Genomic DNA, 27893 nt, shown 5'->3' with positions numbered 1-27893 from the left:
CCTGCCGACTGGCCTACCGAGTAGCATCTGGGTATGCCTGGCACCTGCCAGCCAAGCCTTGATATGCTCCGATCCCCTGAGAAACTTCTGAGAAACAGTGGGGTCACAACATGGGGAGCTGGCTGGGCTTCCTGTCATCAATAATGGAACAAGATTCCCATAAACAATAAGGATTTCAAATAATCTGAGAGCTACCGGCAGAATACCTACTGGGCATTCAGAGAACAAAATACCACCAAGCCTCAATCTGTTTCCCTATCCTGGTTTGATTTTAATGTATGCCATTCAAATACCTCATGGGATAAACATATATAAATAAATTATATATAATATATATAAACACATGTATCAATATTAAATTTATATATTTAATATTGATGTGTGCAATGTAATCCTGTCTACTTATGAACTGTAGCCTCAAGTAACGTATTAAAAATCATATGACCATCAGAAAAAGGATGAATCACCATTCACCCCACCCCCTACCACAGACAGCCACAAACAAAGATGAAAGAAAACTATGGCCGTGCCTTGGGACACGTCTAGGTAGATCATAATCAGAGAAACCAGACACATTCTGGAGCAATTCCTCCAGCTCCAAATAAGAGCTGCGACATATAATATTCCCCCAGTCTCCCACCCTCACTAAAGAATCAAAGACCCTCTGACCTTGTAGGGCATGCATCCGTTGCTGGAGGTCTCAGACATTCAGTGAGTGGCCGGCCTTGATCTAAACATCACAGGGGACCGTCATCACCAGCAGCTCCCTATTCAATACCTACAGCCAGGCTCTGCAGGCACAGGGAGGAAGCGGCGCTGAAGGGTCTGCAGGAAAACTTGGCCACTCACAGGTAGCAAAAGACTTCCCTTTTTTTTTTAAGTTTAGTTCACTCCTACAAACTTCACTCCTTTTTTCTCTGATTTGAATCACCTCTGCCGCTCCACGGAGACACTTGAGGGCTGAGGCGTGAGACCTTTGTGCTGGCATCAGGTCCGAGTCATCGGCGCGGGCTTCCGCTCGGTTTGAGAGTCAGAGCTGTGAGGAGAGAGACCAGGGGACCAGCCAACAGGATGTGTGTGGCTGGAGTTCCTGGCATGAAGTCTTGGCTTTCATGTTTATTTTTGGACGTATTTTTCTTGGGCCTTTGATGCAAATTTCTGGCCTGGGAAGTAACCCTACAGCAGAAAAATCCAAAGTTGCTAAAAGTCAGCACGGGCCTCTGCCCCAGGAGAAGCAGGGGCCTCTGCTCCCAGGCTCCAGAGCTACCTAGGATGAAGGTGTGGATCTGGGCACAGACTCCTTCCTGGGCGCTTGGCAACCATCTGAGATGCTGGTCCACTTACACGAACATGTGAATGGAACCACAAGACCTGCCCAGCCGACTCCTGACATCTGTGCTCCCACCGATTGTGTTTTTGGTATCTGGCTTTCATTTTCATGACAGTTGCAGACAGCCAGGGGCATCGAGCCGACTCAGGCAGGAGCGGCTAACTCCTGAAGGTATTGTTACAGTATGGCTTTTAACACATGTCAGCCAAAGACCAGCCTGCTGTCATGTCAACGACTTCCATCTCACAGTGGCTCCGGAGATTATTAATGGAAAAACGCTTTGTCCCCTCTGAATGTAAAGGAGGCAGTGAAGGAAGATACCTAAAAGGCTCTTCATAATTACCAATACTTCTGGTAGAATCTTCTGGACAAAATTACCACTCTGGACATTGGAATAGAAAGACACAAATAACTTTCTCCAATCACGTTTGTGGCTCTGAGAAATAGCCCTGTTGCAGATTGATTTCCTGAGACAGAAACACATTCTTCTATTTATTTATTTATTGTTTTCCAAGACAGGGTTTCTCTGGGTAGCCCTGGCTGTTCTGGAACTCACTTTGTAGACCAGGCTGGCCTCAACTCAGAGATCCACCTGCCTCTGCCTCCTGAGCGCTGGGATTAGAAGTGTGTGCCGACACACCTGGATCTACTTATTATTTTCATCATTTAAAATGTATATCTCCTAAGATATGAAATAGCATTTTGGCTATTCCTGAAGCCTCAGGCACATTTGGGGGATAAACCCTGCCAGACTCCACATCTCAGAAATGACCCTCTGCCTGAAATCAAATCAAGGTAGTATACCATCAACTGCGGCTAACAGCTACAGCTATGTAGTCGCTTTCATCGAGAAGGCTCAATCTATAAGTTAAATACTGCCTTTATGTTTAAATGCTATGATTTTACTGCCATCTTTAAATTTTCAAAAATGTATTCATAAATATATATTACTTGAAAATGCTCAAATATGACTCACGGTACAAGGAACAATTCTAGAGTGATGTTTATGCAACCAAAAGGCTAGTAAGAGCTGAATCTAGGGTGTCCGCTGACATCTTTCCCAAATTCGATCAAGGCAGCCTCTCTCGCCTACTTCTCCAAACACACAGCACTCACTCACTGCTTTGGAAAGATCTCAGAACAAACCCCAAAGCATTCTCATGGGAATATAATATGAAATATAAAGAGGAAAATGAGATAACAGCCTACCACCACTGTTCTTCTAAACCAGCGGTTCTCAACCTGCGGGTTATGACCCTTTGGGGTTCAAAGAACCCTTTCACAGGGTCACCTAAAACACCCCAAAAAATAGAGATTTATATTATAATTTATAACAATAGCAAAATTACAGTTACAGAGTAGAAATGAAGTAATTTTATGGTTGGGGTCACCACAGCATGAGGAACTGTATTAAAGGGTTGCAGCATTGGGAAGGTTGAGAACAGTGTTCTCATCAGCAACTCAGCGCTAAGAGATTCATAGAACTGGATAATAAATCAGTTTTATATTTATTCCAAGAGCCACCATCCATCATAAATACCTATAATCTTGGATCAACTATTAATAATGGGTTTAAATTCCCAGACCTCCACTTAACTGCCTTGCCATTTAGCTTCCTTACAGAGCCTAAAAATGCCACTGGTGTAAAGGAGTTTAAGTTATAAATTATAGTTGTCTCAAGTACTAAAAATGGCTGGCCAAGACTTTCAAATTAATTTTCTCCTGAATGGAATTCAGAAATCTCACTGTCTCCCGCCACTCCAATCCTACACCCCTCTTTGCCTAGCTTTCCCTTTGAGATATGACTGGAGACTCAGACATTTTAGACCTTGGCTAAGGTGTCAAAGAAGCATGAGAAGAGGGTGCATTATTGACCCATTTGGAGTAAATTTCCCACAATTCCCTTCAGCTAAGAAAGCAAGATGACTTTACAATGGACCGACCCAGCATCCTCAAATCAAACCATAAATTGGGAACTAAAACATCGAAAGAAAGGAGAATTAGTTTTCCTTAGGAAGACCTAAGAAGGAACACTATGAAGCTTTCGAGATGTTGCCTTGGTTAGATATTGTGAAACATTTCTGGTCACAGCATGGCAATTTTAAAATATCCCAGAGCTGCCTATTTGATTTAGAACATAAGAGACCACACAAAGCCAGGCGCCCTCACAGTGAAATTAAGCAGGATCCCAAAACCTCCCAGGAGCCCTGAGTGAGTATCTGCAGGAGCCTGGGGGACCCACCTTCCACCTGGGAAGGGTGGGGACTTCCGGCCTCCGCTCAAATCCCAGGATGCAGCTGCTCACACTGCTTCTCAGGCCGTGCCGGCTGCTGATGACTGAGAACCACAGTTTCAGTTCCTACAGCCCCTCTGAGTGGAGTTAACAGCTAATCGAAGGACCTCAAGCTACATATAATGCTTCTCATCATAAAATAGACCACCCACGTGGCATCTCCCCCTCCCCCCCAGTGACCAGATGAGAGGAACGAACATGCAAATTTAGAGCCAGACAGAGGTTCTCTCATTTTTAAGACCTGGAATGTCTGACCTCACCTCGGCTCTGTGCTCTGGACCTGGTGATGCCTTCTCGGAGACTCACAGGTCAGCGACACCCCCACTTGCATCCTGGACACATCCTTCCTCAAGTGTTTTCTAACAGATCCAACTTGGGGTTCAGTATGATGCTGGATAACAGAGCCACTTATCAGTACAAGGGGTGACTGAATGACTAAATTAAACATGGTGTTGTTTGACATAATCAAGAAGAAAAGTATTTGGTTATCAACTGTTTTGCTCGCAGAGAGTGCTATATTTGCCACTGGTATATCCCGGTATTCGGGGAATGGAAGCAAAACGTAATGAAAACAATGTGCCCTATTCTGAAATGACACGGTGGATGTATTTGCCGCCTCCACCAAATGGTGAAGTGGCAGCCCCTGCTCTGAGAACAGAATCCTGCCAGTCTTGTTCACTGATGTCTGACACAGGGGAACTACTTAGCATTTGTTGAATAAATAAGCCTTAAAGTAAGCCTGGTTTAAGCTTTCCTGAGAAGCTACTTTAGACTTGTACGATTTCCCGGGATTAAAGGTAGTGTGTCTGCACATGGATACCCTTTAATAAAACCTTGATGAACAGACTGCTACACAAGAGGCTTATTGAATTTCACTTCAGATGGTTTAAGCACTGACTGAACATCTCACTCGCACCCCGAGCGTAGCTACATGAACAGGCAACTGGAAAGAAGTGTCTGACTGTGTCCTCTGGGTACAAGTTTCTGGTCTTCTACCTATAAAAGAGGTTGGGATTAAAAACATCCCCTTCTTTCAACTCAGAAGGGCTTTCTGGATCTTGTCCCCACCCCAGGGGACTAGAGCCATCAGAAGACAGAAGATGATCTCTCAAGCTGCCAATGAGGGGTGACCCACAGAATTGGAAGACACAAGCGAAGCTTTGGTGCAGCCATGACAACCCTCAGGGTTAGTTCCCCCGTTTAACAATTCGTCCCTGAGAGGCATACCAACAGGAAACAGCCTGAGGTATGTAAATGGAAGCTACCCAAGCGACAGACAGACACGTGGCCAACAGGAGACAGCCGTGATGAGCCTCCTGCTGTGTGCATCAGCAACCCCAGCACATTTTCTGGAAACAAAGTATTTGACTCGACTGGGTTAACTTTAGCCCGAGCATCTCTTTACCAAAAACCTGGGGAGAGCATTAGCAAAGATAACATGAGAAACGGTCAGAGAAATCTGGGGTGAGAGAAAATTGACCGGGCCTTTTAGAGAAGTCAGCGACAAGAGGAGATGGAAACAGGGGGGAAAGAAAGGAGGAGAGAAGAAACAGAGAGAGACACAGAGAAAGCTTTAATATCACAGTCAAATATAACATGCTTTGTTCTGATTCTCACCTGAGCCTAGTTTGAAAAAAAAATACACATCTACAAAACATATTTTTGGAACAACTGGGGACACATGAAGTCTACACAGGTTATTAGATGATTTCGGGATACTACGGTTCACTCTGTATGTACATAACCCTTAATGGCATTATGGGTTGTAGCAGGATGCTAATTTCCTTGTGAAACATAATGAATGCCTAGGATGAAATGTCATGATGTCTCGGTAACATTAAAGATACCCAGAAGAAAAGCAAGATGAAGTAAATTCAGCTTTGGGTTAACTGCTGGGCTACATGTCCAGTAGCGAATGCTCTTTGGATTATTATTTTGTCTGAAGAACAGTCCAACAGATTGTTTTAATGTTCATAGGCAGCAGCGACTTCTCAGGAACTCCCTTCGCAGCCCTGTAGGCTGCTGACTGAAACAAGTGTTTTTCTGTACCCCAAAGCTCCCCTCCCAGACTGATGTCTGGGATGACATGATGATCCCCTCCCAGACTGATGTCACAAACAGAGCAGCTACCGTGGTACATGGTACCTTTAGCAAGGGCTTCCTTTTTGAAGTCAGTTCCCAAATTCCCATCACAAAAACAACCCACTCATTTGCCTGGAACCTGGTTCCTTCTGGACTGACAGAGTGCCTTTGCCCACACACCCCACATAAACTGACTTTTCACTTTTCCTTCCTAAAATACCCAAGCTTTCCTTCCTAAAATACCCAAGCTTTGTCTCTGATCTTTACAGAGCCGTTGGAGCTCTTTAATATTTTCTAAGAGAAACATTTCAAACAAGCAACCCCACAATTTATTCACGGCCGCCAAGAATAAAGGTAACAGGCTTCCCCAGCAAGACCTTCCAAAGCTTTCGCATGACTTTTAAGGTTGAGCATCATCACTCGTTCACCTGCAGGCTGGCTCCCGCAAGGCACGAGTCATTTGTTTGTCCCTGGAGGAAGCTATCTGATTACACAAAATTCTTTTTTGGATCAAGTTTGAAATCTTAGCCACACTGGGACAAGTGGCGGAGCCTGCCAGCTCAACAGGTGGACTCCTGGACATACTGAGTCAGGGACAAAGACAAGGAGCCACCGCAGGTTAAAATCCAAAGCTAACGGAGCTGAAAAGGAATGAGAGCCTAAAAAGATGCAAGGCTCGGACAGGCCTTTATAAATGCTCTGCCTGCCATGACTGTGTATAAGATGATGTATTCCTCGCACTTCCTGTAAATGAGCACTGTGCCCCAAGGGACTCTGGAAAGCATCGGTAAATGCACACACCAAAAGGACCGGCGGCATTCATCCACTGCTGTGCCACCTATGCATCCTGGAGCTGGCAAGCCACCAGACATCTTTACGGCCCCCCATTTCCCATACCTTATTACAGAGCACATCACTTTTAAAAGCATTTAAATGAACCAGATGTTAACCCCATTCATTCCACTTTCTCCGGGAAGGTGTCAATAATGATTTTTAAAATGCAAAAGAAAATGTCAAAGTATTTTGTTCCCTGCCTAAGAATACATCTGTGGAATAGGAAAGAGAAAAATTCATAAAAACACTCTATGGTCATTCAAGAAATAATTATAAGGTATGTCAAACCACAGAAAATCGGGCAAGTACTAAATTAACAACCAAAAAAAAAAAAAGGATGCCTTGTGTCAAAATGGCTTTTTCACTCACTCATTTAAAAAACAAGTTTTGAAAATTAAATTCCATCCACCAGCTCAGAACAGCACACATTAAGGCTTGGCTGTTTGGCCATTATCCACGCGGCACTGCTCTCTCCCTCCCTCTCTCTCTCTCTTTCTCTCTCTCTCAACAGCATTAATTGACAGGAAGCCTTGGGGCTCACCTCCCATAGTGTCTTGAAGTCTTCCTGCTCGATGCGGAGGAGTTCACTGCTCTCTCTGGTAACGATGGTCGCATGGCGGGGCGTGTTGTCCAGTATGGACTCTCCAAAGGCTGTCCCAATCCCCAGGGTACAGATGGTAACAGCATCCTGAAAAGTCCCCCCCCCAAAAAAAAGTCATTAGAAAATTAAAGATGCAATGGATGAGAGACGAATTTTTCTTCAAATTGAGGTATAATTTGTAAAAAAGAAATAGCCAATTCTTATTGTGTGGTTTTCAACTTATTTCAGTAAATATATACACTGATATAAATGATACCCCATCAAGACTTACGACCCTTCTTTTACTCCTAAAGGAGACTTCTCTGTCTCCCTGATCCAGACAAGACCCCTCCCCATCAGAGGACATCACAGCCCTGATGATTTCCATCCTCAGAAGGAAGTTTTGCCTGCTGGAGGAACTTTACATAGAAAGAGACAGTAGGCTCTAATCTGTGCCTGGCTTCTTTTGCTCAACATAACACCTCTGAGTAACCCAGGTTCTCACACAGGTCAGTAGACGTGTATCCTCTTGTAGGTGAGTGGCTTTGCATCCCATTGCACGGCATTGCTACCGTTTGCTCATCCACTCGCATCCTGGAACCACTAGGATGTGTCTAGTTTGTGGATGGCGTGAACATTGCTAATGGTAATAATCTGATCTTCTTAGAAAACTGCTGGTTGTTTTAAGAAATGAAGAGCTGTTTACTGAAAGCGGACTGGGTCCTCTTGGTAGGCACGAATGTTTGCAATGTTCAGGAAATTGGAGCAGGACTAATACTGTACCAGCGGACCTGCAGGTCTGAGGAGAGAGCTCCCAGAGGCCCCTCAGGTCAGGCAGCAAAGAAAGAACAGAGTCAGATCTGAGTCCTTCGGACTGGAGATGCCAAGCTCTTTGTCACACGCTGCCTCCTGCAGTCGTAACAGAGGAAGAGCAGCACTGGAGAAAGCACGGGGTAGCTGTTTATAAAACATCCTGAGTCCATGCTCAAGAAAGTGCGGAGGAAATTGTAAAAACGGATTCCTTTCCAGATGCAATGTTGGCAAGAACATTTACATTTGGTCCTAACTCCTTTCAAACAATGCAAAGAGCCACTCGGAACCATTCGGAGATGGATTCTGCAAACGTTGGAAGCTAAGGAGACACACAAGGGTTACCCTCCAGGTTAGAAGACGCACTTTTCCTTTCATGCATCTACCACAGAGTCATAGGCAAGGATTATTCAGATCCAGCCAGTGGCTCTGCAGTCACATCTCTGAGACAAATGCACGCAAGAATCCAGGCCTTGGACCATGATAAATTGCTTCTGCAAAGATATCACCTTCTAAAACTATGTTCAGGAAAATAAAAATCAATAATATTTCAGAAAAAGAAAGAAAAAAGATCTGGGGCCAATTTAAGAAGAGCCATTGATAGATTCTCCAGAAGGACATCTACAAACAAAGTCATTCATAAAGCATACCCAGAACTGATATATCAATGGTTGGGAAGTTGGTGATTAACTTTCAAATTCAAGTAGAAGCATGAGATGGGTTGAGACAAATCACAGGCTCCCACAAATTCCCTAAAATGAGGGATCCCTGGAGGATCCCACTAGACTACTGTATTCTTATATTAGTTTAGCTTCCGGACCAGTTGTTTGCTTAATACATACTTTCCAGTGTCAAGACTTTTTGTTTATTTCATTGTTGTGTTTTTTGAGACAGAGTTTCTCTGTCCCTGTCTGTCCTAGAATTCTCTCTGTAGTCCAGGCTGGCCTCAGATTCAGGAACCCCCACCCCCACTCCCGCCTCTGCCTCCTGAGTGCTGGGGTTAAAGGCATGCGCCACCACATCGCGGCTAGTGTTAAGACCTTTTAAGACTTGAGAGAGACCCATCGTGAGGATCGCTGCAAGAGTGTTGTGAAGACGTTAGTCACACAGGAACTAGCTGGTGCTTACAGATTAACCAGTCATTGTCCTCACCTCCTTTCCTGATACATGCAGTTTGTCACCAAAGCACACACAAATACGGACTGTGAAACTCAATATGACTTGTCTTCTTGGGCGAGAACGGCTCTTGTAATAAAGACACAAGATTGATTGCTTGCTTTCCCCTGGAGCTTTCAATTTACCCAGGCCTAGTCATATTCCAAAACACAGTTGTGGTAGTATTGCTACCCACACTGCTTGGAATATTCCACTGAACAAGAATGTCCACTGTAACAGGTGCCAAATCACCGCCTGATTCCAAGGATCTGCCATCAACAGAAGTGAAGTGACTGTGTGACCAGCCCTTCCTAAATCCCCTTTGTGCTTGATCCAGTCAAATTTAAAGACAGGGAGTCACAAATGACAACAGCCAGTGGTCCAGCACTTGTCGAGGGTGCAAGAGGCCCCTGAGGATTTGATCGAGCACGTCAGTCAAACTCCACACACATTCTCATCCTGAAATTCAGGCTGGGAAATCTCTCCACATTGTTCGCAGCTCCAGACTTCAATTTCATCCAGTTCAAAACAATTTTTAGGTCAAACTTACTTAGGAATTGGAACGGATATGGGAGGTATTGGCTAGGCACTGATAGTTGAGCCCAGGGAAACTGAAGGGCTCAGAAACCATTCGGACTTTCTAAAGGCTAACCGATGTGTTTGCGGTCCGCGGCTGCCTCTCCTTGTTGACATGGGAGTCTGGGCTTCTTACAGGCTCAGGAGGAAACTGTCAAATGAAATCACATCCAAACGTTCTCCCAAGCTTTGGGTTAATAGGCTATTGTGAACACGGGTTAGAAGACAAGATAAATGTGGGTGGTGGTAGGAGATCCTATGTCCACACTCCGATCTCACTATACCCCACAGGTCAGCATTCAAAGCCTGGACCCCTGTAGATGCCTCCGCATGTTGCCACACATGTCTGTTTCTACATGCAACATGAGACTTCTTTAAAGCCGGCACAGAGGCTGCTTCCACTGCCACGCTTATCTCTCAGGAACCGTTCAGGAGAGCATTCAAGACTTCTGCTTGTCTGCGGGTTGCTCACTGAGGTCACCTGAGAAGAAATGGTTTCGGTACCATAGAAAATGAAGCAAGCAGTCATCACTGACCAGAGAGCAAGGAAACACTGAATAAATGCCCTGTTCCGCATTAGCTTTGAGGACCTTTCTAATGAGAAGTGAAGATTCAAGAATATAAATGACTTCATGAGATGAAGGAGGGGTTAGCCAAGGCTGCTGGAACCCTACCAGGTTACCCCTGCATGTTCCTAGTGAGTGAAAGGCTTAGGATCAGATTCCCATTTTTTAAAAGACTTTGAAATATTTTTATTATATGCACATATGCATACACACATATGTGTGTGTATATATATGTAATATATATATATATTATATATATATGGGAGGGGACCTCAGTCTAAACACAAAACCACTTCTGTGCCATATTTCCTCATGCACAGTCTGAAAGCAACTCCATGCAATACCCCTAACAAGTCCGTATACACGCTGAGCTGTATTTTGCGTAGACATGCATGAGCACACGTGCACAGGGCTGTACAGGAGCACATATGGAAGCCTGAGGTGGGATCTTTTGAGAGAGCTTTTCTCACTGAGCTCAGCACTCACCAATTGACTAGGCCTGCTGGCTAGCGACCTCCACCTGTCTGCACCTCTCCCAGCCCCTGTCACGGCAGGGTTACAGAGGCCTGTGACCATGCCAGCTTTGTCACATGGGTACTGGAGATATGAACGTGGGTCCTGGTGCCTCTGTGACAGGGACTTTATTGAGTAAGCTATCACTCCATTCCCTGAACTGTGTTTGAACTACCTGCCATATGGGATCAGCTACAGAAGGTTCCGTTCCTAGCACTCCAAAGTTTCAGAATTTGAATTGTTTAGGATTCTGAGGTTAAGAGTTCTATAATCCTGCACTATCATCACCAATATCATTGTTTCATAAAGCTAGACAAACTCAGACTCAAAGATGTTGAACATCCTGCCCAAATCAGGCCAGTTATAGGAAGAACCGAAACCAGAAACTAGTTGATCTCCTTGCCAAGATACACACAGCCTATTCCTACTGATCCTTGTAAAAACATACTGATATGTCATTTGACAACACAGGCCGTCTGTAGCCCACGGCCTGCCTGGTAGTCATTCTGCGGGGAGCGTTCCGAGTCAGCCGTGTGCAGAGTCCAGCTCCCCGCTGGGTCTGCTTCCTGTCTAGTTAGGGCTATTGACGCTGTGATGATACACTATAACCAGAAGCAACTGCGGGGAGGGTTTATTTCACTCACAGTCCCATATAACAGTTCATCACTGGAAGCAGTGAGGGCAGGAACTCAAACAGGGTGGGTACCTGGAGGCAGGAACTGATGCAGAGGCCACGGAGGGATGCTGCTTACTGGCATGCTCCCTCTGGCTTGTTCAGCCTGCTTTCTTATAGAACCCAGGACTATCAGCCCAAGGGTGTCCCACCACAGTGGCCTGGGCCCTCCCCCATCTATCATTAATTAATAAAATACCTGACAGGCTTGCCTACAGTCCAATCTTATGGATGTTTTTTTTCTCAACTTGGGTTCTTCCTCTCAGGGGAGTATAGGCTGTACCAAGTCAATATAAAATTGTCCACATGGACCTCAGTCTGAGGGTACCAGTAACTAAATCTCCCCGGGCCTTTGCCGTACGAATCTGCAGCTGTCTCAGATGCTGGTACGAAGGCAAAAGATGTCAGCAAGCCTCTGGTGACAGGCACCAACCACCAGGCAAAGGCGGGCCACACGGAGTCATACAAAGGTGAATCAGAAGAGGCCTGAGTCTTGGTAGGCCTGGATTACACATCCTCCTCCACAGCTTTGGTCAATATGTTCCCAGAATCCTCAGTGAAATAGCCACAGTCGTCTTTAATAAGATTAATAGCAGAGTACACTTTTTAAACATTTATTTGGGGGGACAGCTGCCATGACACACGGACCACAGCACACAGGTGGGGGTCAGTGTGTCTACTTGGGGGAGTTGGTTCTCTCTTTCTACCACATGGGCTTCAAGATTCGAACTCAAGCAGTCAGGCTTGGCAGCAATCCCCTTTGCCGGCTGAGCCATCTCGCCAGAATTAAACAGGAATAAACAATATAAAGGAAACTGTAATTCCTCACTCAGTCACATTGCCACACATGTATAGGTTTTCTCCACTCCTCAAAAGCAAATTATATTTTTGCTATTATTTAAACAACAGCGAATCTCTGTAGCCGTGTTGTATTAAGCTTCATCTAATGACGGCTTTCAACACTTAAATTCCAAGTTTCTCTGTCCCCCCCCAGTCTGGATGTCAAGTGGTTTGAATGATCCGCAAAACACTTGAGCTCTCTGGGGGAGCGCGTATTCAAAGGAACCCTTCTGGCACTCCTGCCGTAAATCAAAGAATCCTTTTGTACTGCGTCTAATCGCTCCTAATTTATCTGCTTTGTGTGTCTGCATTATGGAAAACTCACATCTTAAAGCGGGTGTTCTCACTGGAGCCATTTCAAGTTTGTTTCTTGCATACAGTATGAAAATAGGGGCGGGGCGAGGAAAGCCAGGGTTACATGTGGCAGGCAGTTAAGATCGCTGTCCGAGCTAAGAAACTCGGGCCTGGCAGACTGTTTATAAACATCCATTGCAATCCAGATGTTCTGGGGGACTCAGAGTAACTTAATCGATACAATAGATCTGGGCATTGTCGGTGTAAACACATGGAGGCTTCCTTTTCTTTTTCTTTGAATTACTCTGTAATGTTGAAGAGTTATCAGGTATTAGGCCGTGTGTGGTGGCTCATGCTTCTCAACCACACACATGGGAGGCAGAGGCAGAGGCAGAGGCAGGTAGATCTCTGAGCGTTTGAGACCAGTCTGGCCTACTATATAGTAGGGCCCAGACTAGCTATATAGTAAGACCTGGATGAGAAAACAAAAACCAAACCAAACAAACAAAGTACAACCAACATCCCCCCCCCAAAAAAGAGTTATCGGGTCTTTTAGCTATTCAGACTTTATTCATTTCCATATTAGAAAGTAAAGAATTAATAATCTCATTTGTGTTGGGTTATCTTTAAGTGTGTAGATAGACTCAGAAGCATAGATTCTTACAAAGCAAATGTTTTGTTTTTTTTTTTACAGTATTCATTTTCAGCCTATAGGAGATGCTTTGCCATTAAGTTCCAGAACTCTTGCATCTAGCTCAAGAGCTTGAATCTGCTCCTGGAACTTATTGAGTCCTCTAAGCACGCTTTTAAGTAATCAAGTTGAATGGAACCCAATTTCAGAGTCAGTCAAGGCATCCAACTGTACATGTGTCAAAAAGATTTACTGCCATGCAGGAAGGCAAAATACTTCAAACCCAATGTGTTCTCTGGCAAACAGCGACAGCATGTCCCTGGCGTCGGCTTCTCAGCCAGCTGAGGAACATCAGACAAGCAGGCTGGGGCGGCTTGCGGAGGATGGACAGGTGTGGGCATTTCTAACCAATCAGGAGGCCGCACACATTGAGCAGAGAGCCGACCTCATCAGTACTGTGCCACCCAGACAAAGAAATACAGAGCAACAAAACTATGTCAGGTGAGTCACTAAGTCGATCAAAAAGCTCCCTTCCTCACAAACATCTCAGCCACAGGCAGGAGTCGGCATGACAACCGACCGCTGACAGCGTGGCACCGGTTCACATCTTCTGGGTGGGCCTCCTGAAACCTCTTCAGAAATGTGCCTGGCTAATGTCTCCCCGAAATGGTGATGTCACCGAAAACAAAAACAAGGTGGAAGAACTGAGGGGATGAGTGACGAACCGGGGGAGGAGAGGAGAGATTGATTTGTGCTTCAAATTTGATAAACGAAAATGCCATCCACAAAGGCACCTTTGTTGTAAAGGCAAAGGCAGGGCCGACTAAAGGTTCGCTGTTTGACCTTAGAGAGAAGAACAATGAGAGTCCTTTTTTCTAAAACCAGAGTAAAATTTGCCAGATCATGGCGCAATGACAGATGAGGGGGTGGGAGGAAGAGAAGACCAAGGCCAAGTGCAGCGCTGATTCTCTGCTCCAGTGAAATGGCTAAAAATTCGACTCCTGCAGTTTCAAATACGGAGCTGTACTTCCTGCTTTTCATGTTCTAACACTGCCCTCTTGTGACCAATATTAGCATTACAGGCATGGCTGCCCGCAGCTCTCCTTTCTAGGCAACGGACCCTGCTCTCTCCAAAGTTTTGTACTAAGTGCTTTATATACATCGGCTCATTAAAGCAGAACCTACTGGCCTCAGTTTACCGGTATCTAATTGCACATACTCATACCCAATCAAGTTCCACGAGGAGACCTCAGGGACCTCGGGACTTAGCTGCCGGGTTTGTTCAAATAAAGGCAATAGTGAGATAAGTGTCCATTACAAAGAAGCATAGGCTTTAATGACCACTATTCTCTGTTTCTGAAACATGAAATTCTGTCAACAGTCTTTAGGAATTGGTATGGTTAAAAATTTGTTATAGTTTGGATGCTTCTAGATTAGTTTAAAAAAGATCACATACGTTCTTAGAATTTAGATATACCATAGTCTCTCCATCTACAAATCTGCAGGGAAAAACAAGATCTTACACACACACACACACACACACACACACACACACACACACACACACATTGTGCACGCACAAATTGGATGCTGTTGTCTGATGTAGTGAGTGTTATAAGCCTACTTAAGGTTTATTATGATTTCTTGTTTTTTCGTTGTTTTTATTGATCAATATTTTTTCTCTGCTCCCCTCCCTACCTCCCTCCTCTCCTTTTACCCTCTCCCATGATCCCCACACTCCCAATTTACTCAGGAGATCTTGCCTTTTTCTACTTCCCATGGGGATTAGATCCATGTACGTCTCTCTTGGGGTCCTCTTTGTCATCTAGGTTCTCTGGGACTGTGAATTGTGGGTTGGGTTTTCTTTGTTTTTTTAAAAGTCACTTATGAGTGAGTACATATTATATTTGTCTTTCTGGGTCTGGGTGACCTCATTCAATATGATGTTATCTAGATCCATCCATTTGCCCACAAATTTCAAGATGCCATTATTTTTTACTGTGCAGTACTCCACTGTGTAAATGTACCATATCTTCTTTAATCTTTTTTTGGTCGAGGGGCATTTAGGTTGTTTCCAGGTTCCAGCTATGACAAACAAAGCTGCTAAGAACATAATTGAGCACATGTTCTTGTGGTACAACTGAGCATCCTTTGGGTATATACCCAAAAGTGGTATTGCTGGGTCTTGAGGTAGGTTGTTTCCTAATTTTCTGAGAAATAGCCATACTGATTTCCAAAGTAGCTGGACCAGTCTTCATTCCTACAAGCAATGGAGGAGTGTTCCCTTTATCCCACATCCTCTCCAACATAAGCTGTCATCAGTGTTTTTGATCTTGGCCATTTTTACAGGTGTAAGATGGAATCTCAGAGTTGTTTTGATTTGCATTTCTACCTAAACAGAGAACTCTCGACAGATTTCTTGTTTATAACATGCTATACTGTTCACTTCTAGCCCTGATCCATTAACATATTAACGAAAAGCTCATTCCCATAGTTAACCCGTGTGGGACTTCCCAGCCCAAGTAAGGAGGCCTGAAAGTACCTGAGGTTCTGGGACTAGATTTTGGTGATGGGCTCTGATGTCCCTGGAGGTGCAGACAGGTGTCCCTGAGGAACTGGGAAGGCTAGTCCTCAGCAAGATCCCCATGGTCGAGTAGAACTCTCCATGAATATGTGAGCCATGTTGGGACTCCACTGGCCAAGGATGCTGCCTGTAGGCATGCCCCCTTGACTGTTGGTCAAGGTTTTATAAGACAGAGTAATGGCCAAAGTCTAAAGGCTGCCAGAGAAGCTAGGAGACACACCTCTGACACTGCACATTTCAGTGAGCCTGGGTTTTGTTTGATGGTGAGGGTTAAACATGGTGTATTCAAAGATAGAGTGGGGGTTTGCAGGTCTCTGAAAGTTCCTCGGCACAAGATGAACAGAAACGGCTCTGCATTTCCCAGAATTCTTAAGGCAAACATGGTTTCAAGGTAGCAAAGCAGAAATGAGAGCAAGAGCTTCAGCTCCTTGGGGAAGGTCTCTGGACGGTGGATCATGTCCCTGTCATCCCATCCAGGGGCTTCCTCTCCCTCCATCCCATCCAGGGGCTTCCTCTCCCTATCCCATCCAGAGGCTTCCTCCCTCCATCCCACCCAGGGGATTTCTCCCTCCATCCAGGCTGCTCTTGAAGCCTTGGTCTGGCAGAACTCCGCTGCCCAGAAAGCAAGGCTACAGAAAGAGGGTGTGTCTCTGGGGTCCAGCAGGGAAAGGAAGAATGCAATGGATTGAGAAGTGAGCTGTGTGGCTCTCGACGGGATTTGGGGTCCTTTGGAGACAGAGTGAGGTTGTTGGCAGCAGTTCCTACCTTTTCCTCCATACCTGCACCCCCACCCTCATCCAGGTGGCTGTTAAGCTGACCAGTGGGACCGAGCCTGTGCTGGGAGGTAAGCCAACCCGTGGCCTGAACCCCAGTGGCCTGTCTTCAATCCTCCCCACAAGCAAAGGGCCTGAAGCTGGCAGGCCCACCCGTCCCCTGACTAGTTTTCAGTTTTCTACAATGTGGAGTCAATGGATTTCTCTATGGTGATCTCAGATATCGGCGATTCACTGAGCAACCATGAACGCCCACTGCCCCTAGATCTGGAGACTGCTGAGGAGCTTTTGGACACCTCGAAAGGCCGTGCATGTTGACTGACGTCGACAATGGCAAAGAAGGGACGCAGGGATGACAGGAATCCTGGTGGCCTCTAGCTCTTCAGCTTCCCACTCTGTCATCCTAAGGAGACCATGCTTTCTCTACAGACAGGCGTGGCACAGCACACACGGGTCAGCCTGCGGGTGGGCATAAGCCAATGTTGGGGACAGGCCCTGTAAACAATGAGGGTCCCCACCACTTGTGTGGGCGACGACGCCAATGAAAAGTGAGTACAAGCTGTATCCTAGGGCCAAAGAGCTCAATAAAATCCATCTACACCATACGGCGCTGAAGACGCTGCTGGGTTCTTCAGTTAGTGAGCACAGCTGCAGGCGATGGGAACAGCATATAGAATGCTCAGGAAGGTGAGAGGGGCTTATGAGGCAAATAGAATATTTATATAAGCGTCCTTAACTCCCCATTACTACATAAAATAGGATAACTTCCTGAAAAAAAGGAATCAAATCAATACCCAATACATGTACAGCGTAAGTAACACTTTGTCAGAATGTGGGCCCATCCCTTTGGGACATCACCACCCACTTCTTCACCCAAGTCAAGGTCCTTCCTTTCCCCAGCTGCCCACACAACCCATCAACATCCCTTCTAGCGATTTCGCCTCTGCCCTGTAGCCTGATGTTCCTCAGTTTTCTCCCCTTGTCTACTTCACTTCAACCTGGGTGTCCTGTGGAACGCTGGACCACGCTGGTTTAACTGCACGTCACTAGATCTATGAGGCGTTCAAGGGAGAGAAGGGGGTGAAGGTGAGGGACCAGGGCTCTGGGCGGGCACACATGCAAAGGACTGGCTGGAGGAGCCAAGGGGAAGCTGCCGCTTCCAACAAAGGTGACCCTAGCCACCCTCGCTTCTATTCTTCCCTCTTCCCATCCTTTGGGCGTTTCTTATGTGATGCGGGATTGCCCTCTGTATGCTGTGAGTATGTTTTATTGCCATTGGTTAATAAAGAAGCTGCTTTGGGTCAATGGCTTAACAGAGTAAAGCCAGGTAGAAAATCTGAACAGAGATGGAGAGAGAAAGAGTAGGCGGAGTCGAGGAGGCGCCATGTAGTGGCTGAGGGAGACAGACAGACACTGGAACTTTACTTGGTAAGTCACAGCCTTGTGGTGATACACAGATTAGTAGAAATGGGTTGATTTAAGATGTAAGAATTAGTTAATGAAAAGCCTAAGCTAATAGGCCAAGCAGTGTTGCAATTAATACAGTTTATGTGTGATTATTTTGGGTCTAGGTGGCTGGGAAACGAACGAGCGGGCCCCCAACTACAATTATGGTCCAGCACTATAAGCCTCAGCATCACAGGGAACTGGCTGCCACGCCTAACGGGCATCAGCACATCAATGGGATCAAATGAATCCCATCAGAACTCTCAAGAGAAAGAGAGGTGTGTGCAGGGAGTGGCCCTTGAGATGGCCATAGGATGCTCAGTGCACAGCTGCCTGTAGGTGGCGCTCCTGAACCAGAAGTCAGTCATGCTCTTTGCTTACCATTCTGGTCCAGAAAGCGGCTAATGCACCCACACACAGGGGCTGGAACTTGGGGTGCATTGGGGAACTTGTCTCTGTGCCCTTTCTGACTCAGTGAGAAGACAGACAAGCAACAGAGAGAGGACAATGGAGGCACAAGCTAGCGGAGAAAGGCTGCCCTCCGCTCTCGCGATAACTTGAGCCTGAAGAGTTCTGCTCGATCCTCTCAGTTTTTTCCTTCAGTCTCTTGTAACCGGTTCTCCTTCTCTCTCACCAGCGTCCCACCCCTCACCCTCCACCTACTGTGTGGGCAGCGGGAAGAATGGAAACTTTGGACGACGTCAGACCTGCACCTCTGTGGCCCCAGAAGAACTGGAACCACTGTCGCAGAGCCCTGTGACCAAGTCTATGGTACACCAGCACCTAAGTGCTGAAGATGAGGCCGGTCGTGCCCACAGGCGTAAGGGATAGAGTGAGATAATAGATTTTCTAGGCAAACCTAGTGATAATTTGCTCGGGTAAATGCTAGATGTTGTGAAGGCTTTTTGGATGTGATTAATATTACAGTGAGTAAAATTTAAATTTATTCCTTGTTATGTGTTAGTTGAGGGGGACACAAGGCACATGGAATTCAGTCCCTCCTCCCCTCTTTTGCAGAGGTCCCAGAGAACAAACTGGGTACTCCAGGCTGGCACAACGAGCATTTTTACTAGCTGAGCCAATGTCCTACCCATAAATAAACTTCAGATGAAGTAAATTACCCTTCCCAACATAGGTAGGCCTTACCCCAACCAGCTGACCATCTTTAGAACAAATCTGATCCTCTTGGGGATTCCCACAGAAGAAAGAAGGGTCCACCCTCCATGCTCAAGAAGGCAGTCCCAGCTCTTATCTCCACCCCTCCACCTTCATGCCCCCCACCTTCCCCACCGCCAGCAGCTTCCCTAGGTATTGGGGTTTGCCAAGCCCCATGATCCTGGGAGCCAACTCATTAAAATCAGTCCCTCTCTCTGCCTTGTTGTCTCTGTCCTCCCTTTCTCTTTCTGATTCTCGCTCTTACTTCCACTGACTTCTCTTTCTCAATCAGGCAGCAGCCACGTCAGCCCATCACAGCTGCTGTTGCTGATCCCTCCCTTGGGCACAGCTGCCCTTTCTTCCTTTTTCTCTCTCCTCCTTAATCCTCACTTTCTTCTTTCCTTCCCTTTCTCTTTTCAGCTGCTCTCCTTGCTCCATCAAGATGTAGTCATGGCCAAAGCAAAGAGCAAGAGGGATCAACGAATGACCCTCCTCAATGTCCTCCCCGTCCTCCCCGTGGCACATCGATGCAGAAGGCCCCTAGGCAGAATGAGCACCAAGAAGCTCTAAGCAGAGACATGCACGGGTGTCTGTCAGGACAACAGCTACAGTGGGCAACTCTGTGTGTGTGTGTGTGTGTGTGTGTATGTGTGTGTGTGTGTGTGTACAGCAGCTACAGTGGGACAAGATGGCAATCGTGTGCATTTGTGTGTGGTTGTGTGTATCAGAACAATAGCTACAGTGGGACAATATGGTAGCTTGATGTGTGTGTTTGTGTGTGTGTGTGTGTAGCAGCTACAGTGGGACAGGATGGCAATCGTGTGTGTGTGTGTGTGTGTGCATGTGCGTATGTGTGGTTGTGTGTGTGTGTCAGGACAGTAACTACAGTGGGACAATATGGCAGCTTGGTGTGTGTGTGTGTGTGTGTGAGAGAGAGAGAGAGAGAGAGAGAGAGAGGAGGGTAATATTTTATCATTTTGCTTTCTTCTTCTTGGAGTCTCCTATAGCTCTGGCTGCCCCCAAATTTTCACGTACCTCAGCATGACCTTGACCTCCCGATCCCCCTGCCTCCACCTACAATTATGTGCACCACATCCTGCTCATATGGTACTGGGAATCAAACCCTGGGTTTCCTGCAAGTCAGGCAAGCTCTCTACCAACCAAGCTGTATCCCTGGCCCTCTTCATGTTTCTTTTCAGTCAAACACAGAGTAGAGTTTTACAGCATGTCACCAGGTGCTGGACCACGTGTGTGGGAATCCTAGCTCTCTTAATTTCAATATATACTACATCATTCAGGTTAAGATGTTTAACTCCTTGGGGGTTAGTTTCCTTATCTGTGAAGATAATTAGGAATACAACCTAATTCCTGGGTCATATGGGGATCCGAAGAGTAAAGCAAGACCTACTAAGTGCTTAGACTATTGCCTACCAGGGGTGACGATGCAAACAATTCAGCTGTTTCCAGATCCAATGGGAAACTGAGGCAGCTGATAAAAGTCAAAGCTCTCTCTGAAATCCAAGGAAAACCAGTCCTGAGAGAGAACAGGAGATAAGCCAACACAACTGGGAGCTGCGGGCTGCAGGCCACGTCTGGTGGATTCTCTGCACTGCCACACTCGGGACAAGCCCGTGGGGCAAGGATGACGTGGGCACCAGAGAAGAGAGTAACCATGCACAACAGCGGACCTGACACAGGAAACCAACTGGGCTCCAAACCCCACGCCACCACCAGTCCTTTCGGATGCCACTGCAGATTTGAGAGGGTGGCAGTGGGCTGGAGAGATGGCTCTGTGGTTAAGAGCACTCGTTGCTCTCTCAGAGGACCTGGGTTCATTTCCCAGCACCCACATGGTGGCTCACAACCATAGATAACTCTAGTTCCAGGGGGTCTGATGCCCTCTTTAGACTTCTTACAGTATCAGGCATGCATGGGGTGCACAGGCTTACATGCAGACAAAATAAATAGATAAATCTTATTTAAGGGGAAAAAAAAGAGAGAATGATTGCCCACAAGTCCCTACAAAACGTAAATCTCAAATTTAGAATAACAAAGATTTTCCCGTTTAAAGTGAGCTGCCAAAAAGGGTTCAGAAACTGTCTTAACTCATATGTGTGTGTATGTGTGTGTGTATATATGTATGTGTTTGTGTGTATATATGTGTATGTATGTGTTTGTGTGTATATATGTGTATGTATGTGTTTGTGTGTGTGTGTGTGTGTGTGTGTGTGTGTGTGTGTGTGTGTGTGTGTGTGTGTAGGCCAGAGATTTCAATGTTGGGTGTCATCCTCAATTGGACTTCACCTTATTCATTGAGCCAGGGTCTCTCATTGAATCTGGAATCCATCAAGTCACTGGCCAATATACTCCAGTGATTGGCTTGTCTCTGCCTCCCTCTGGGAACTATAGATGCATGTGGCTTTATCAAGCTTTTGAGTGGATGCTGGGCCTCCAAACCTAGGTCCTTGTGTCTGAAAAGCAGACATTTTCCTGACTGAGCCATCACCGTAACCTAGGAAAGAGAGGTCTTGAAGGGCGCCTGCGTCAGCCACTCTTCCCTGCATCTCGAGCTCCCAGGAGGCTAATGAGGGTTAGTGATATACAGAAAAGTCACAGCACAAGGGAGGCAGGGAACATTCTTCCTTCCTGGTGCTCACCTCACGTTCTCCAGCAAGGACGCACCTGTCTATCACCCTGCAGTGGAACTGTCTACACTTCCCAGGAGACAGCCAGCCAGTGCATTTCTGCACCGAAGGTTCCAGCCCCCGACACCAAGCTCACATCACACAAGACTTTCAACGTCTGCGACATGGCTAAAGAATGGAATTCCACAAGCACTTAACATGGGGAAGTGGATTTGAAAAGGTGTCTAAGAAAATAACATGGTAGACGAGGTCATGAACTTGAGAAGGAGTAGGGGAGGGACACAAGGTGCTGGAATGGGAAGGGGGACATGAAATGGTGTCAATACAGCACTCACGTATGAAATTCTCAAAAAATAAACATCAAGAAAACTAAAAACCAACATAATAAAGCATCTATCATTTTTTCTTAGTGACAGGGCAGATTACCTGGTGGCTGCTAGTCTCAGAAACTTTAACATCCAAAGACCCGGCTAGGACAGCGTACCAGTTGGTTCCAATATCACCTTGGCGAAATACTGGAAAAGAAACAGTGATGTAAACATACCGTGTACATGTTTGTTTGTTTGTTTAACCAGATAAATCTTCACTGGGTATTACAAGCATGGCTTATTCTCAACCTTCCCTCTCTGTTCCCACAAGAACACAACACGGCTTTCCTCCATGCCATCCATCCACAAAGCTTATCCTATAGATTCAGCATCCTCAGAAGCAGATGCCCTATCTACAGAACACTCCCACACGGGGAGCTGCAATAAGTAACTGATCATCCTAACTGCAGGAAAATCCATTGGCCCCACATAGTGACGCAAGCCTTTAACCCTGGCACTTGGGAGCAGAGGCAGGTGGATCTCTGTGAGTTTGGAGGCCAGCCTGGTCTACTGAGTGAGTTCCAGGACCAGGGCTACACAGAGCATTGACTGTAAGCATTCACTAACATTCTGTGTGACTTACTTTAAATACACTTCACGGCACTGTGATGCTTGGAAGCTATGAGTCTAAATGGGGGACAGGGCTATTTGACTCGCCACACGATGCCACCCAACTTCAAGGCTCTGTATTAAAGGCAAAAGCACTATGATGGCATACCCACAGTCCCAGCACTCAGGTGGCTGAGGCAAAAGAGGAACATGGGTTTGTGGCCTGCCCAAGATATAGCAAGATTCTGCCAGTGAGTAAATAAGTTAATAAATAAATGAATGCATGTAATATGTTTTCTAAACTAATAGGTTCCCTTTTAAACTGACCAATGGATGGCTGACTTTATTTATAACACTGTAAGGACAGGGTCGTAGCTTTTCTGTTTATTTTCTGACTCCACTACACTTAGGCATTTGACTGTCATCCTTACCTGAAGCTTCTGAACCTGAACTGTCTCTGAGTTTGTAATCTCAGAGAAAAACCATTTAGATATTAGGTCTCATAACTTTGAAAATCATCGGGAGGGCTGGAAAGATGGCTCAGCAGCTAAGAGCACGTACCGTTCTTCCAGAGAGTTCAGTTCCGAGCACCCTTGCCAGTCAACCATCTGAAAGTCCAGCTCCAGAGGAGGCAACATCTCCTCTGACCTCAGGAGACACACACACACACAAACACACACACACACACACACACACACACGCACTAAAAAAATAAAATCAGTCTTTCATTTAAAAACAAAGTCACTAAAGTCACTCTGAAATTCTCCTTCAGAATCAAATGCAAACCAACTTGCCTCTTAAATATTGTCCCATGCAACAACCTGATTTTTGCCTGTGTTTGTTTGTTTTTCACGTTTATAATCAGAGGTCAAGCAAGTGGTTTACTGAAAACCAAAGGCCTGCCACGGCCTGGCAGGGCTGGTACTCAGGCCGAAGAGGCAGCTTCTGAGGCCAAGGTTGTAGTTACGCTCTGAGCCCTCTGAGGGAGCCGTGTTGTGGAGAGGCACAAGACAGTGACGGCAGTGACGGAGTAAGAGGCTGGTGAACTCACACTGGCCTGTCCAGTGGCCACTGCTCTCAGCCTCTGCAGCACACTGAATTACAGACATGACCCAAATCCTGTTACATGCCATGCAAGTTTTGTTTCAAAATGGCTTTAAGAAACTGAAACGGCTCCCATCAAAGAATGAAGTTTCTGATGTCAGTAAGAAAATACATACATTGGTTTGAAAATTATTTATGTAGAAATGTTTAAAGATTTATTTCATTACTTGTGTGTGTGTGTGTGTATGTGTGTGTGTGTGTGTGTGTGTGTGTGCCTGCATGTCCATGTGTATTCACACATGCCTACAGAGGTCAGAAGAGACTGCCAGACCCCCAGGAGCTGGAATTGAATGAGTTGTGAGTTGCCCCAAGTGAATGCTGGGAACCAATCCTTCCAATGAGCAGCAAGTGCTCTTAACGACTGAACCATCTCTCCTATCCCTCTGCCTTTTTAAAGGCAGAAACGTGACCATTTTTGTGTAGACCTGGGAAAGCACTTTAAAGGACACACACTGAATGTCCTAAATGTCATCAGTCAACTCTAGGTCTGGGGATGGCAGGAGATTTTTTGATTTCCTGCTATGGTCCTGCCCCTGCTTTCCCACCCAGAACACACACACATGCATTCTTCTTCAGCCAAGCCAGGTTTTATGCAATTTCACACCCTCGTCCACAGGAGGCCTGGTCCAAGAGCTCCTGTCCTAGTCCCACTGCCATGGTGAAGATTGTTCTAATCAGTTCAGGACATTTCATCAGCTTTGCCAGGGATTGGTTTAGACTTTAGCCACGGGGCACAACTCTGGCCAATGACACCACACAGGGAGTCTGCTGGGGGACTCGGGAGACACAGTCCTTCAGCGGGGATCTGGGCTGTGGACACAGACCTCCACTTGCTGCAGCTGCCTGAGGCACACGCCAACCCCTGAGGTAAAGGGGGAGACTGGGGGCGACCAGAGGACCAGAAGCCATTCTCCACCAGCCATGAATCATCTCACCTCAGGGCTTTCATAGATAAGGAACCTTTTTTTTTCTTCTGGAATGAGTCATTGGGTTATTCAAGGCGGTTGGATGGAAGTGTTCTGTTAGTGAAGCATAAAACACACCTAGAAATGGGGAGATGCTGCTTTCTCAACGCAAAGGAAAAATACCCCAAAAATGTAGTGTTCACCCTGTTGTTTTATCCTCTCTGCTCCCGATTCACACGGGGTGAATAACATTTATTCCTGAGGTCAGTTCAAAACATAGCTAACAACATTAGATGAGAAAGCTTTGTCGGCAGCCCAGCCACATCCTTCCTGGATTAAAGAAGACAGGTATTTGAATCTCTAAGGACACAGCTAAATGAACGTGTCTGTCCATCCTTCCAAAGGATACAGCTAAATGAATGTGTCTGTCTGTCCTCCCATCTGGAGAGTGAGCTGCTGCCCCGGGGGTAGGGATAACAATGCCCCCCACTGTGAACATAAAAGCGAGAAGCAAAGTAAACGCAGGGGAGAGACGTCAGCTCACTTGGAAGCCTGGACATCTGTCTCACTGACTCCATGGATGCTATCTGTCCCCACAGGGCAGACGAGAACAAACACAAGCCACACATAAGCGCATGCCACAGGAGATCCAGGGCTTACGTGTAATTCCTTTCTCCAGGTTCTCATAATAACCGCATAAACAAATCTGATGAAGGAGGTTTGGGTGGAATTTCTCAAAAGCTTTAACTTCTTTCAGGCGCGTGAAAATTATGTCCACATCCTCACTCGAGCGCTCCAACGGCCTGCAGGGTAGGGGGAGGAGAGACAGAACCTGTTAGGTCTTAGTGAAAAGTAGGCCAACAAGGCATAACTCTAATTACAATTGCTTGTTTATCCATGATGAGACAGGGTCTCTTGTAGCCTGGTCTGCCCGAACTTAGAATGTAGGCGAGGATGACTTTGAACTGCTTATCTCCCCTCCCTCTACCTCCCAAGTGCTGGGTTACAGGCCCGTGCCATGAAGTTAGGCGGCTATTCCAAGGGTTCAGCTCCAAATATTTAGTCTCCTATTCCCACCACAGGCATTTCTCTGTGTCCACTTCAAGTCCTTACTGTTGCAAACAGCTAGGGCTGGTCCGCTCAGGGTCAAGAAAACCAGACTGAAGGAAAACATGCGCAGTCCTGGCTAGCCCAGCTGATTCCCACAGAGAAGGAATGGACGGGACTTCCTGCGGAAGAATGGAGACCTGGGATGCACAGTGCCCAGCGGCTCAGATGACCGTGTACTGGAAGAGCCGGGGATCCACAGACATCACTGATCCTGCAGAGCTTCAAGGCCACCATGCTGAGACCTTTAAGAGGCCATGAGGGCTGTGCCCTCATGAAAGCATCGTGCTGCTGTCATAGGAACGAGTTCCTAGTAAAACGATGAGTGTGGTACCCTTGCCTCTTCTCCGGGCCTTTTCTCTTTGACTTCTGCATGGATGATGCTGTTTGCCTTCTTTTTGCCCACCATGGGCTTATGCAGCAAGAAGGCCCAGCAAGTACGATCTCCTCCCATCTTCTAATGGATCACCCAGAGTGCAGAAACTGTGACAGATACTTTTTTCTTCATAAATTACTTGGTCTGTGGTATTTTGCTATTAACAGGCAGCATCTCAGCATCAGCATCCCTTTCCACCCACCGCCCACGGAGGACTTCCAGACTCCCTGTTAGAAACAAAACCCTCAAGGCTCAGGGCTTTGAAATGAGCTAGAACTACGCCAGTGAATAAAATGCTGCCCAGAGAGAGTGTGTGAGCTGGAGGGAAGCATTTTACTGCTGCATGCCGGACAGTAGGGCATCCCCAGAGGGCATCGAGTGCGGTGGGTACATGTCACACTGTTGGCACTGGCAGGAAGTCAGGCCACTGCCACAGGAGGCCTGGGATGGGCCCAAAGCAAGGCCAGCATGGAAATGACCCCAGAAGGAATCGCAAGGCAGGAGAGTTGGAAACCATACCAATGTGCTGGATTCTGTCTTCATGGGAAAAAAACAAGAAGAGTTGAGGGTCCCTCTGCCCTCACCAAAGAGAGCAGACCCCCTATTTATTCCCCCTGAACCTGCCTTTTATTAGGAAAGCAGGCCAGAGCAGCAGGAGGTCGCTGGCCGAATGCTCCAAAGGAGAGACTGAACACTCAAGAGTAGCAGGAGAAAAATATACTTCCATGACTTTCAAAGTAAGCCAGAAGATCGACAAGGTTCAAATCCAGACTGTAAGTCACAAAAGACATCAGTGGCTTTGTGATGTCACCCATTGCTAAACATTTAAGTTCCCCAAACAGTGAAAAAATGATGATTTTTAAATTAAAACATTTAGAAATTACACTTCTTTATTTTGCATCCATGTCTGCATCGCCTGTGTATTTCTGTGTGCATATGTTTATGCAATGTTGGAGCCTGGGCCCAGAGCCTCCTGCGTGCTAGTCACTCTGCCAACTGTGCTAGCCCATTGTTTTCATCTGCAAATGTCTCCAATGATTAGTGTATATATTTCAGAACATCGGACAGAAGGTTAGCTAAATACACTCAAATTAAAATGACTTTGTGGCTCAGTTTGACTTTTCATTTCATTTCAACAGGAAGTAAATGTAAAAAAAAAGATATTTTTCTCCTTTAACGAGCAAAGCTGAACTAACTCATGTGAGCTCCATAGATCACACAAGGCTACAGAAGCTATTACTATTATTACTACTATTGTTCTTTTTAAAAATAATATGATATTGGGAGGACCCGGGCGGCTTGCAGCCAGACAGAGGCTGCCACCAGAGCAGTGCAGGGTCCCCGGGCGAGCGGCAGAGTCAGGCGGCTGGATAAGGCTATACATAAAGCTAAACATTTATTACTTAAAAAAAAGGGAGACATAGACAAACATAGAGAGAGACAGAAAGCACATGTGCACACGGCAAGAGACGGACAGGGAAGAGAGAAGCCAAGATGGTGAGGAGGTCAGAAGTGGCCGGGGTGGGCGTGGTTAGCTCTTAAAGTGACAGTAAAGAGTAACAACTACTGCTACCAGTACCAAAGTCAACATGGCCATTAGTCACTAAGACCTTTAAAAGGAGCAACTAATGAGGGGCTGAGGAAATGATCTGTGGAGGAGGTGAGATCCAGCTCCAGTGAGAGACCCTGCCTCAAAAAATAGGG

The 27893-nt window shown here is 46.2% G+C and overlaps 1 protein-coding gene across 4 annotated transcripts in view; it reads right to left on the bottom strand.

Annotated features, from left to right (window-relative positions):
• Rapgef4 (Rap guanine nucleotide exchange factor 4) overlaps positions 1 to 27893 on the bottom strand; it is a 262768-nt gene that overhangs the window by 199496 nt on the left and 35379 nt on the right. For 2 of the 4 annotated variants that reach the window (XM_085680953.2, XM_085680954.2), the window contains exons 2-4: positions 25367 to 25509; positions 22207 to 22295; positions 7081 to 7227 (exon numbers count right to left, since the gene is read on the bottom strand). In XM_085680953.2, the coding sequence (XP_085537079.1) occupies positions 7081 to 7227; positions 22207 to 22295; positions 25367 to 25509 (379 nt within the window). Of the gene's footprint in view, positions 1 to 669; positions 937 to 7080; positions 7228 to 22206; positions 22296 to 25366; positions 25510 to 27893 lie in introns of those variants that run through there. The other 2 variants (XM_048426319.3, XM_085680956.2) reach the window with 2 other exon arrangements.

This window comes from Myodes glareolus, chromosome 21 (genome assembly GCF_982192425.1).
Source record: "Myodes glareolus chromosome 21, mMyoGla1.1, whole genome shotgun sequence".
Classification (NCBI taxonomy): Eukaryota; Metazoa; Chordata; class Mammalia; order Rodentia; family Cricetidae; genus Myodes; species Myodes glareolus.
This window is presented reverse-complemented; position numbering and strand designations above follow the sequence as displayed.